The 12828-nt window shown below is 39.7% G+C and overlaps 1 protein-coding gene across 5 annotated transcripts in view; it reads left to right on the forward strand.

Annotated features, from left to right (window-relative positions):
- The first annotated feature begins 645 nt into the window (after window positions 1-645).
- The window catches only part of PTBP2 (polypyrimidine tract binding protein 2), a 56383-nt gene continuing 44200 nt past the window's right edge, over window positions 646-12828 (forward strand). For 2 of the 5 annotated variants that reach the window (XM_005482059.4, XM_014263785.3), the window contains exons 1-2: window positions 648-841; window positions 2410-2440. In XM_005482059.4, the coding sequence (XP_005482116.2) occupies window positions 672-841; window positions 2410-2440 (201 nt within the window). In that variant the 5' untranslated portion in view covers window positions 648-671. Of the gene's footprint in view, window positions 842-2409; window positions 2441-12828 lie in introns of all 5 variants that reach the window. The other 3 variants (XM_005482058.4, XM_005482060.4, XM_026790498.2) reach the window with 3 other exon arrangements.

Below are 12828 nucleotides of genomic sequence, written 5' to 3' on the forward strand. Positions count from 1 at the left end.
GGTCTTGTCATGCACAGCTTTTCTAGGAAACTTAGAAACGTGTCGAACATTTGAAGTTTTGTGATGAAACACTGAGATCTGGCAAAAGATAATGAGGAGAAAATGTATAATTCATAATAGCCACGTATTTTGAACCATGACATGACAGTTTACAAAGAACCACGGAGACACTTATTTCTGTGAAGAAACAGCCCAATTCACTGCAGTAGTTCCTTTGGACGTTCCTCTTTATTATGTTTATTAGTGTTAGTGATCAGTTATATAGTCAACAGGTTGTTTTCTGGGAAGTGACAGTGCGGCCGAGGTTAGGAGCGATGGGCACAAGGCTCCCTGTGGGGGCTGGAGGCCGGCGCGGGTCCCTCTGATAGCTTTCCCTGAGGAGAAGGGCCGGGACCAAGCCCGGAACTCTCTCCCTTCAACAAGTGGGGTCCGGCGGCTCAGCCCGGGCGGGCGGCAGGGAATGCCGATGGGCTGAGGAGCCCCTGCCGCCCCCCGCGCACTCCGGGCGCGGCGCTGGGGCAGGAGCGGTGGCGGGGCGGGCCAGGGCCGGGCGGGGAAGGCTCCGCCGCCACCGCCGCCGCTCCCGCCGCGGGCGGAGCAGCTCGCGCCGCCTCAAGGGCCGGCTCGGGCCGGGCAGCTGAGGGCAAGAGCTTCAGCGGCGCGCAAGGCGCATGCGCGTTCTGCCGGCGCGTGCGCGGAAGCGGAGGGGGACGCGGAGCGGAGCCCGGCACTCGGCAACGCTCGGCGGTTTCCGTGCAGGCCAGGCCGCCATTTTCTCTCAGCTCCCCGTGCGCGGCTCCTGTCCCGCTGCCCGCGCTCTGTCCTGCTCGGCGATGGACGGGTGAGTGGGCACCGGGGCGCTGGGAGCGAGCGCACTGCCGCGCTTTGTGCTGCCGGCCGCTGGTGGTACCTGTCCCGGCGCCGGGCGCTCGCTGGCTGTCGGCGGGCGTCTCCGAGGGTGTGGGGAGCGTGGAGCTTCCCGCCGCGGGACAGCTGAAGCCTGAGGCCCCACGCAGGCTGGGAGCGGGACCGGACGGGCTCAGCCTCTCCGTAACTCGGGCCCCTCTGTAGGGTGCCCCGTTCAAATCGCCGAGGGCCTCGGGCTGCCCCCTAATTAAGTGTAGTGCCCGAGACGGCGCGCCCCGATGTAAAGAAGGGGCGATCTGCCCTCATCTCGCCCCCCAGAGCCTCTCGCTCCCTCCTTCCCCCCGCCTTTGGCATCTCTCCTCTGGCCAGGGGGCGAGGAGGGGCGCGTTGCTGGGCTCGGGTTTGTTTTGGAGCTGGCTGGAGAGGAGGAGCGATGCCAGCAGGAGCCAGATGTCGAGCTCTTTTGTTTTCAGAAACTGCCTAATAAGCCCTTCGGCTTCCCCCACTCTCCAGGTGGAGAGATGCCTTTGTATATACAGTGGAGTGGCTGTAAAAACCAAAGAAGGGAAGGTTGGAAGCAGTCGGCATTAGGGGACAGTAGGGGCTGGGATGGGCAGGCACCACACGCCAGGCCTGCTTTTTGTTGCACCTGGAAAGCGGGGCTGCTGGCTGTAGCCTTCAATGTAAATACAGTTTTCAGCTTCCAAATCTCCCATTAGGTTGTTTACTCTGCTTCAAACAGAGAAGCTATCTCTTTGGTATGCTTTAAGCATATATAACCTTTCAACTGTGAGTTCCCAAGGCTTTTTATGGTTGTGGTTATAATGGTAGGAGTTACAAATCCTGTCTGAGAACTAGGAATGAGTACTGCATTGTGGAATGCTCTCCCATATTCTTTTTTGTGTGTATGTGTTTGTGGACTGAGGTTTCTTTTAGGATTGTGATGTACACTGTGAGTGGTGGTGTCACAACCTCTAAGGAGGAGATGCACCTTGACATACCTGTTGCAATGTTTTTCATAGGTGTACCTCATTACATTTCGTACAGGTGTAGCTGCCAATGGGGTTTTTTTTCCAAGCTAATTAAAAAAAAAAAAAAAAAGATTGCTTTCTGCTGTTCAAAGAGTAGGTCAGACAAAGGTTCAGCTATGTTGCTGAGTTAGCTGTTTAGTTAATAGAGGTATGTGAGAAGTTTTGTACTTACTTTTAAATTACTCTATTTCTACCCTGTAATCCTATGTTCAGAAACCCAAGTTTCCTAAATAAATTTCCTGGCAGTGCTGCATTGGAGTAACATTTACTTGAAACTTTGTACTCTTGGAAAGGCCTATAAGCTGCGGGAGCTCAGTAGCTTTTCAAAGTTTCTTTTGCATTCCATATGTTTCTTTTGCAGTCCTATATGTTTTTGAGCGTAGTTTCTTGCTCGGGGAACTTGTTGCGTGTTTGTTTCCTCATAATTTTGTCATTACAAGACATTGAAAAGTTTGGTTTATGAGGATAAATTGGTTGACTTATGTTCTTGTTTTTTTTTTTTTTTTTGCAGCATTGTCACTGATGTTGCCGTTGGTGTGAAGGTAGGATGTACACTTAACAAATAAGGGGGTAGAGTGCTGATACAAAATGAACTACTTTGAGCATCAGTAGTTGCCTGTTGGAAGATTTTAACTGGTCATTGTGAGCTGATATCTAGTCAGCCATGTATGCTTTATTAAACAAAAATCCCTAGAGGTAAATTGGAGCCTCTACACAAAAGACTTTTCTAGGCACTGAGCTGTAAACAGTGGTTCTGGATTAATGTAGTGGTGTCAGCTTCTTACTTTGAAACTTGATTTATCATACTTTTTTTCAAAACACCACTCCCACATTGTTGCATGGGGCCTGTAAAAGTCATACTTTCTCTGTCCCTCCCCCTCCTTTTTTCAAAGCAGTTCCCAGTTAAAAAAGAAGTGACTATCTATAAGAGGACAGAAAAATGGGAGCTAGAATTTGTTATGTAGACACAGAAGTGGGTGTTTGCTTTGCTGTAACTTTTATTTCTCAAGTTCAGTTGTGAATTTAGTATACTTTCATAAGAAGGAAAGGGCTTCTAAATAGCAGTTAATTTACTATTTATTTCGCTTTTTATTCAAATCTATCACAGGAGTTAGATCAGTACTCCGCAGTAGTAGATAAATAATGTTTATGCAAAGGGATATGGGACAAGAGAACTTCAGTGAATGCATGAGAGCAATTCTATTTCAGTGGCAGAAGCAGGAGTTTTCTAGTGCACACAGTTAACTCTTTGTTGAGAGACCTTGTAGCTTGTGCTGTGTACCTGCCTTTTCACCTGGAGCTGATCAGTGCCAGCTGCTTGCTAAGCCCACCTTTGTCTAGAAAGGCCCAGTTGCTCAGATTCACTATTGGTCCTGCTGGATTTGGACTAGTTCTTATATAATGCAGTCAGCCTGTAGATACAGCAGCTGTTCTGTTGGATCTACCTGTGTAATGTTTCTGGGTAAGCTTGCTTGTAGAAAGGGCTGTGAGAAGTCAGTTATGTGGGTTCTGCACCCATCCAGCTCCATGTGTTCATGCACTATTGGAGACAAGCTTAAACTCATCTCTGAATCATGAGTAAAGTGTGGTTATTAAGGTACTTCCGTGGGAGCTAAGCACAATAGAACTGACATGATTATTTCTCTGATGCCTGGGAGGACAAAGTGTTAACTAATTAAAACATAGCAATGTATTTAGTAGTTTGGAGAGATACCTGAGGATGTTCCAAGTCTTTCAGCAGCAAACTGTGCTCCATGTACACTGCTTCAGGGCAAAAAATCTAAAATCATTAATTACCCCTAGTAATTTTTCTTTATAGTGAAGAAGTAGTTTCAAGTAGACCATGTATTACTTGGATCTTTAATTCTAGCATTTGTCACTTCAGGAGAAGTAAATTGATTCAGTATCCCTTTTATTCTTTACTGTGAGCAACTTCAGTCTGTGAGAACTTGAGTGTTACAAACTGTGTCTAAGTGGGTAGTACCATTTCAGAACCAAATTTTAAGATAGTAGCCAGACAATGAAATAAAGATACTTCAGATGCTGTAACTGCTTTCTTCTGTTGATTTTAGAAGTCATATTATGAGTGTAAGAAAGAAGGCAAGACAGGTGTATTGGAGGCAGTGATTAAAAACTACAAGGAAAAGCTCAGAAGTATCAAAAAGTTGTGCTTTTTCCTTGTAAAAATGGACTTGCTGTCTGGTTTCTGGAAGAAAACAGTCTATGCATGGAAGTAGTGCAAATAAATAAGGATGATGATTTCCTGAAGAAAGCTGTTAAATATGGGAGGAGTAAACTGGATTGTATTCTGGAGCTTCTTTAATTATCTCAAGGTACTGCTAAGAATGGAGAATGGGATTTCTGTCTCATGGAGTGTGCATAGTGAGGTAATGCCAGCTTCACTCGTGCTTTGTGGAAGGACATGTGGAACATTTGTCCTTATGGTGGCTATTCATTGCTCTTGATGGACTGATGTTTTCAAGTTGAGGAATGCTTTGCCTGTCAAGTGTATATAAACAACTGGGATCAGTCATCTGGCCTTCCCTTGGAAGTTTTCTTTTCATGGAGTGCTGTGGGAGTGTGTAAGAATTAAGTTTTGAATCCAAGGAGTTGCATTAGCAATTTTAATGCTCTTCCAACATTGCTTTTGTTGAGACTGGTAGTCATTGGATGTGGGCAGGGATTTAGCTGTGAGAAGTTGCCTTATCCAGAATGTTTCTTTTACTTGATGCTTTCGGATATTTTTCGCTTAGAGTGTATATGCTGATCACTTGCAAAACATGTTTGTGATATATTCAGTTATACTCAGAGAAATGGATGGTGACATGTGACTCTTCTGTTTGGGAAATTTGCTTTATTTTATCATCATCAGTCATGTCAATTCAAATTTAAAAGTTATATTAACTTTTATCTAGCTGGTTGTTCTCTTAAACAACAAAATGCACATTATACTTTTAAAATTGATAAAAGAGTAAGAGAAGTTAATTATTGTAGTCTGGGTATTGTCTTTCCATTAAAAGAGGGCTTTGCAGTTTAGGGGACTGCATGTGGTCAAGGCAAGTATAAAGTAAAAGGAATGCTTCCTTATAATGCTTTATTAACAGTTTTTTAATCAGAGTTACCTACAAATGAGGGATAAATTTGAAACTATACCATTTATTTATATTGTGTACTTAATTTGTTTTAAAACATTCTTGTTCGTCTGATGTTTGGTCTTCATTTCATTTACATGTTGAGTCACCAGAAATTAACACTAGAAACCAGTACAAAACTTAAAACTTCAAATGGAGCTGGAAAAAATGATGAATACAACTTAAGAACTTGGTTTACAAAGAATAAATGTGAGGATTTGTGCAATTCAAAATATGCAGTGGGAACACGCTTCCTCGCTCAAATCTGTCAGAGGAGCAGCGAGCTTTAATTTCTGAAAGCATTAGAACATGTCACAACCCAGTCATCTTGTAAATACAAATGAGATAACTCATACTTGATTTGGTCTGTAATGTCTTGTTTTGCTTACCTAGAATTCATGGAGGCAGGGAAATGTCACTGCACACAGTTCACCCCTTGCATTACATTTTGCAAAATAATGCAAGAAGGAATGAGCTTTAGCTCTCTGTCTGATGCTGATTTGTGAACTTGCATTGTATATGAGCAGTTTGTGCAAAGTATACTTGAATAAAGGAGAGTTAAGGATTCCAGGAATGGTAATATTTACATAGTTCATAAATTTAAAAAAAATTCAGTTCCCTGGAGAAATTTTATACATTTTCTAGATTTCTTTGTGCATAATTTCAAAAATTTATCATATTCTATAAGATATTTGCTTTTTTTTTTTTTAAAAAAAGTACATTAGGGTTCCTCTGCTCTTATTACATCAGGTCCTTAGTTACTCTGTGGTTATACAGTTTTGAGCATCAACATCTAATAACTGTACTTTGAATTGTTCTCTTGTGTTCTCTTTACATTACCGTGCTTTAATCTTGATATCTGATTGGCACCTGGTGTGATAGAGCCTTTTCAGCCGTTTGATGTATGAAGTATTAATGTATCTTTCCTATGGAGCAATTAAAAGACTCTCTGGATGGATATGAAAACATAAGGAATATATGTCACACAGGTGTAGGGAATAATTTAGGTGAACTTTGGGTGCATATTGAGGGTGATGTCTCCTACTGTGTTTCAGTGTGTGCCACTTCAGTCTGATGGATATTTCTCCTGGATGGGATGGGTGGCTGTGCAGTAAATGGGCTTTGAACAATTGAGTGACTCATTCTGTGTGTGTGCATTGCATGTTTCACAGTGGCTGAGGTGCTCTTCTGTCTGACAGGAGAACAGAAGCAGGCATTTCTTCCTGGAGCATTATTTGGTATACAGCATTTGGGAAATGTTTGACCTTCTTGACAGTGCTATGGATACTGGCCTAAAGCCAGGCTTCAGCTGCCGAGCATGGACAGCCCCAGTTGTAGCCAGGAGAGAGAAGTCATTCCTGTGAAGAGTTTTGGAATGGTTAAAGATGTGGGAGTGGGCTTCTTCCCCCCATGGTCAGGGCTTCAGCCATTGCAGTGTGCTTAAGAGATGAGGGAATTGGTGGTGTGTGTTATGTTTGGGGTGGATAGAACATGCTAAGAAACACATCCTAGTACTTTCTAAGTTTTCCAAACAGGATAGGATCACCTAGTCCCCCTTTGGTTGCTGTAACTTAACCTGGAGGAATATGGTAGTATGGGGGAAGGACAGTGGCTGAGAACTGAGGGAGAAAGGGGAGAGGGCACCAGGTAGCACTCTAAGTACTCTGGAGTTGTTGTCTACTTTGGTTTCTTAACTCATGTTCTGAGGCGTAGTCTTCTCTTACTAAACTATGTTCTGAACCTTTTATGCTGGTAATAACTGAGAATTTGTTCATGGTGGAAACAAGTAGATACTGTAGATGTGCTGTGACTTTTTGTTTCAGCTGTACATGGTATTATGAAAATAGGATTGAAAGTCAGATTCTAGCAAGTTGTCAGAAGATAAACTCCCACTTCTAAAATTTAGTCTAAACTTATTTCACAAGCCTGTTCCTTTCAGTTTTGTACTCTCTCAAATTTTTTGCCTTCACTGTTGTAATTTTGGCTGCTTAAAAAGAAGGGAGTGATAGGATAAAAAAATCAGTTTATTCATACAGACAAATGCCATGTGATAGTCTGTTGTATTTAAAATGTTAGTGTTAGAGTTTTGGGCTAACCTTAAATGTCTAATATAATTGCTGGTAGACTAGACAAAGACACAGTGATATGAGAAAAATGGGTTGTTTGTGAGTTTTAGAGGTATTTTAATCTTGTGTTAGGTGTGATAATATTTTTAGACAGCCTTTGATTTTAATAATACTTAAGTTGTGCTAGCAGCAGTAAACAGCAAAAAAGACATGTGGAGGATTATAGCAGTGAAGTAAGGCTGAAGTCTGACCATGTTCAAAAGTTTAGAAGTGGCATCTGGATTTGTTTTTCCAGCAGTGGTATGGGGAACATGTCCATAATGACAAAAAATAACTTATTACAATGAAAGATATCTGTTAACAGTAAAGATTTGATAACAGTAACTTCTATAAATTGGCCCTGTTTCAAATGGCTTTCATATTTATTCTCAGAACAGCTGACTCCAGTTCTTTTATTCTTTGTACTTTTTTTTTTGTGATGCCCATTCTGTTGCTGTAATATATGTGAAGAAGTAAGAAAAGCTGAAAATGGGAAGAAAGGAAACATGTTGAAACTTAGTTTGTTCTCTGTAGTAGGTATGCTCACTATGTGTAAGGAAGTTTTAGTATACCTGTTTGATAAATTTTGATATCTTTCACTAATTTGAAATCATGCAGTTTTCATTTGTAGCAGAAGACTTAGTTTTGCATCTTCATTGAGGGGTTATACAAAGAGAAACGCAATCACGTGCACCACGTCTGAAAACATGCACTAATACCATTTCCTAGAGCTTCAGGCCATGTTTTCACAAGCAAATCAAGCTGCATTCCATTTTTCTCTCACTGTAATACTTGTGCAACTGTAGTCAATTCACAAACCTTTTTTGAGAACTCAATACTGAATGAAAAGCAAGTGATGGTATAAGTGAGTTACTTAGCACCCATGGAGTTCACGACCTTAACTGATTTCATGCCAGTATAGATAAATGGTGTATTCTTTAAAATTATTCAAGTGGGTGTGCTCCATGCATGTAAGGTTCGGGTGAAGTAACAGCAAGCTTCTAATTAAACTGTATGCTTTGTAAAATAATTATGAACCTGCATGGAGTTTCTTCTGAATATGTATCCTGTCCTGCATGGGTATTCTGTGATCCTGTACTTATGAGAGGTGTCACAAATTCCTCAGCATAGTTTGGATTATGTGTTTTGACAATTGTGTGTATAAGCAGAGCATAAGGCAGATCAAGTGTTTTTTCTTGACAAAAGATTATGTGAGGGTATATTTATGCAGTGTTTCATATAAAAATTTATCATGTTACAAATGAAGCATCCTTTTAAATTCTAATCCATCACATGTAAACTGAACAAAGTTTATAAATGCTGTGTTTGGGGGTTCAAAGTGTGTTTTCTGTTGTTTCCAACATCCAGTCCCCAAAGTTACTTCAGATACTGAAGCAGTGTGTTTACAATGTGTAACTGTTAGAGGAGAATGTTTTAATGTCTGCGTTGAAACTGTCATGTGCTTATTCCTCTCCCATACCATCAGGTTTCTGGCTCTTTCTTTTAAATTGCTCCCAGATGTTGTTAGAAATAAAGTGTTTTACAGTGCTGTTGGATTTCCTTAAATCACGAGATCTGTCTCCTGGCTCGTCATACCCCTTGAGAAATTCATGCCTGTAGGCTGAGAATGAATGTGGTGAATGTGCAGTGCAGCTGTAGTTCTCTTACTTATCTTTCCTTTGGGGGGAAAGGCAGAGAGAGGGAAATGGGAAGGGCAGAATCATCCTGGTTTTGAGAGAGGTTTCTAATATCAGCAAATATAAACACCACAAATGAGAGTATTTGTAAAAAAAATTTATTTTTCGATATCTTTGAGTGTTGTCATTTTATTTTCTAGTACAAGTTTAAGAATTTTTTTAGATGATACTGTTGACTTTTTAACAGAAGTTAACTGTTTCTAGGAGTGTTGTAGTGCTTCTGCACATGCTGTCTGTAATACACTGCTAGGTTAGGTTCAGCCATAACTTCTGATCAGTGTGTCCATAGCCCTGAATTACTGGGGAAAAAAACCCTATGTGTCTCTGATGGAAACAGTTGTCAAAAAGTATTCTGGTGCATAAAAGACTAAACCCTTGGATGTAATAAAATCTGGGGAATCTGTTAAGTATTTAAAGCCTAATCTGGAATATAAGGCAAATAGTTTGCAAAGACTTCTGAATAGTATATTTTTAATTAGCTTGGCAGCATGGTATGACTGTAATGACTTCCTGAAATTATACAGATACGTAATAAAACCTGTGATAGCACAAAGCTTTATAATAGTCTTTAATGGAGGGAAGAAATCTGAAATTCTGCAATGTAAATCCACCTTGTGTTGTGAAGGATTTTGAGTTAGCTATAACTTAAAGCAAATACTTAGGACATTCATTTGCTGAGCTAGGGGCTTCTTCTTTCGCTTTGTTTAATTGATTTTGTAAATTGCAGAAGTGACAGTGTAAGAAATAAGTATTCACTTAGGGAAATTAGCTAAACCATCAAAGTGGTGTCTTTAATGTACAGTATGTAAAATAATTTTTGTATATATAACTTTAAATTTTCACTTAAATATGCACTAAAAGTCTGATTTGGTTTATTTTTTGTCTTTTTTGAAAGTGGTCCTACATGTCAGTTTTACATAAACCTATTGATTGACAGCATGCATTAAACATGATGTTTTCCCACCGTGCATGGAGATGCTCTCGTGGGGTCCTGGGGTGATAAGGGGCTGATAACATGGGCTGAAGTGAAAGGCAGTATTTGACTGTGACAAATTCAGGGTTTGCTCGCTGCAAGATGTTAGCCTGGAAATTTCCTTGTTTATTTTGTATACTCATATTTTGGTAGATGCTGGTTTCACAAAGAAATTGTATAGATAGCTCTGATCTGAGCAGTTAGTTGTTAGTTTTTCTGGAAGATTTATGTAGATTTATCTTCTTGACACTGCTAGGAATAGAAATATGGCATTGAAGACTTGTGCTGTTGAGGCCTAGATGTCAGAAGATGAGGAATTAATAGTATAATAGCAGTTTGTACTTCTTATTTTGTTCTTAATAATCTCCCTGCCTCATGCTAAAATGGATATTGAATTAGTCTCTACCATGTTGCTTTTACAGTAACTTTCCTTTGCAGTTTATGCTGAAATGTAATCATAGTGTGGTTTTTTATTTTTTTGTTATAACTTAGATGAGAATGTTTTTTCCATCTCTGTGATCTTCAGTACTGTTATACAATCTTAAACTTGCTTTGATTCTTTAGAACACAGCAGTTTGCACAGACAGGGAAAAGAGTTAAGTGAATGTTGCTGTTGGATCTTCCTTCCTTGAGTCTGATTCTGTGTGCTCTTCAAATATCTCAGTTTGGTTTCCTTAGCTCTGAAACATTCAATACAATTACCTAATTTAGTTTAAAGGTTTGTACCATTCAACTAACAAACTTCTGTGATTGAGACTAATTAAATATTTGAGATGCTTGGAAAATTGGTTATGATTTTGAAATTCATGTGTGACATAGCAGAGTGATGAAAAGCTTTGCTTGTGGAGCATGGTGTTAGTCCTTTTTGGCTTAGCACCCTCTAAAAGAGTATGCACATAAAACCAAAACCAAGCACCCAAACCACAAATTGAATACTCCCTTATCTCTGCTGAATAAATGTAAGTAAAATAAGTATTTATGTCTATGTAATTTAGGAGGGATTGTGTTACACAGTAGTGGCAGTCTAAGAGCACACATTGGCTTATTTTAGATGCTTATATGAATTTGCTTTACTAGCCAGCCAAGCTCTTCTGACAACCCTTTTGAAGTAAATCACAAAAACCAGGCAGGTATTGCTTTTGATTTTGTAATTTACCACTCTGTATCCAAGTCCATCGTGTCTTTTGCTGCAGGGCAGATTCTAAAGTTACATACTGAAGTACAGAAGGATCTAGGCTGCTTAAGAACCAATTAGGAAAAATAAGCATGTATATCTATAGAATCATTACTCTCATGGTAAGAGAGCTCTGTCTTTGACCAAAAGCTTGGGAAATACATACAGGGGTTATAGAGGTTTGCTATACATTTGTGATTTTGCAGGGGAATTGGAAGAACATTTCATGTGTGAACCTGTACCTATGTGAATCAGACTTTTGAACGCTAATTTATGCAGATAAGACAAGTGTAGATTTTATGATACAGGCCAGCACAAGAAATTCACATTTAATTGGTCTTGGAAGCAAAAATGTTAAAACTTCCAAGTGCAATGACAAAGTCTTGTGATTGACTGTGAAGGTGTTCATGAAATGTTAAATGATATGTTTGTAAATGAAGAGAGAACTGTTCATGAAACACAAATACAGGAACTGAATATCTACTCTGTTGAGTAATTTGTGCTCCTTTTGGGTTTTTCTGCTGTGGATTAAGTAATTAACAGTTTTTTTGAAAGCCAGATTTACTAGGAGCCAGAAGTTTATATAATCGTTCTTGCACTCTTTCATTCAGCAGTTGCTGTTTTAATTTTCTGAAGCTGGAGGCAAATGAAATCTGAAATTTTTCAGATTTGTGAAGTTCCTACAGGTTTTGGGAAGAGCATTCATTTGATACTGGGGTTACTTCAGCTGTTTATGTAGTAATTGCTTTACCATTGCAAATTTATGCCTGTTGTATTAAGGGAGAAAAAATGCTGGTGAATGATCTTAATTAGCTGGACTAGGAGCAGAGTCAGCGTCTGCTGCTGCTTCTGCCTGTGCAGCTGGGCTGGCCAGGCTGCAGACAGGGGCTCCCAAGCAAAGCCAGATGGGTATTGCAAGCACTTACCACTGAGTAGCCTAATGCTGCTAGTAAACTTCAACTTTGCAGCATTCTACCCTTGCCAATATTATGCTAGAAAAAGTAGAACATGGAAGAGAAAGAATGTTTGTTTCAACTTACACCTGCATATTACGTCAGTAGTAGAAAGTAATGCAGTTAGAAAAACAGAATTTCTATAACTTGCCTATAAATTGCTTCTCAGTTCTATCTAGCTAAATTTTTCTTAGTTATATCTGTTTAGAAATGCATCCTTGCATTGAAAAGAACAACACATAGTCCCTCTCATGGTTCTATCTGGTCTTGGTATTAGGAATGATGCAATCTTAAGGAAACTTGCTCATTTGATAGGCACAGCTTTGTTGCTTGCTATGTACCCTTACACGCTTAGAACATTCAGTAAACTGTGTAGAGATTCTTCAGAGCTGATGTTGAAAACCAAGTAAACTTTAATGGCTCTATATGTGTGTACACATATATAAACTTTAACATACTGTTCTCTGTGTGGACACAAATATAGTGCAGTATGAGAAAAAGGTAAGGGTTTGATTTTTATAAGTCTTTTAACTGTGCTGTCTATGAAGGTAATAGTCTCAGATGAATTTATTATGAAGTATTGAAGTGCCCTGTAAAGCATACTCATGAACTATTCTTGATTCTCTTGTAGTGTCCACAACAGAATTAAACACATTTATTTTAATAAGGATGTGTAGAAACTTTTTTTTCCCTCATTGTGATTTTAGCAGTGATCTGGATTAGTCTTAAGGGTGCTACAGAAATACTTCTGAAGTGGGAAAGAACCTGTAAGAAATTCAAGATAATATTCAAAGGATGGTTTAAATATTTTGTTTATTGAAAGATCACATAAAGGTTTTTTTAGGCTTTTTGAGGGATGGTGTCTTGAGAATGAAGAGGGTTGGGGCATAAAAGAAA

Source organism: Zonotrichia albicollis, chromosome 8, assembly GCF_047830755.1.
Source record: "Zonotrichia albicollis isolate bZonAlb1 chromosome 8, bZonAlb1.hap1, whole genome shotgun sequence".
Taxonomy (NCBI): Eukaryota; Metazoa; Chordata; class Aves; order Passeriformes; family Passerellidae; genus Zonotrichia; species Zonotrichia albicollis.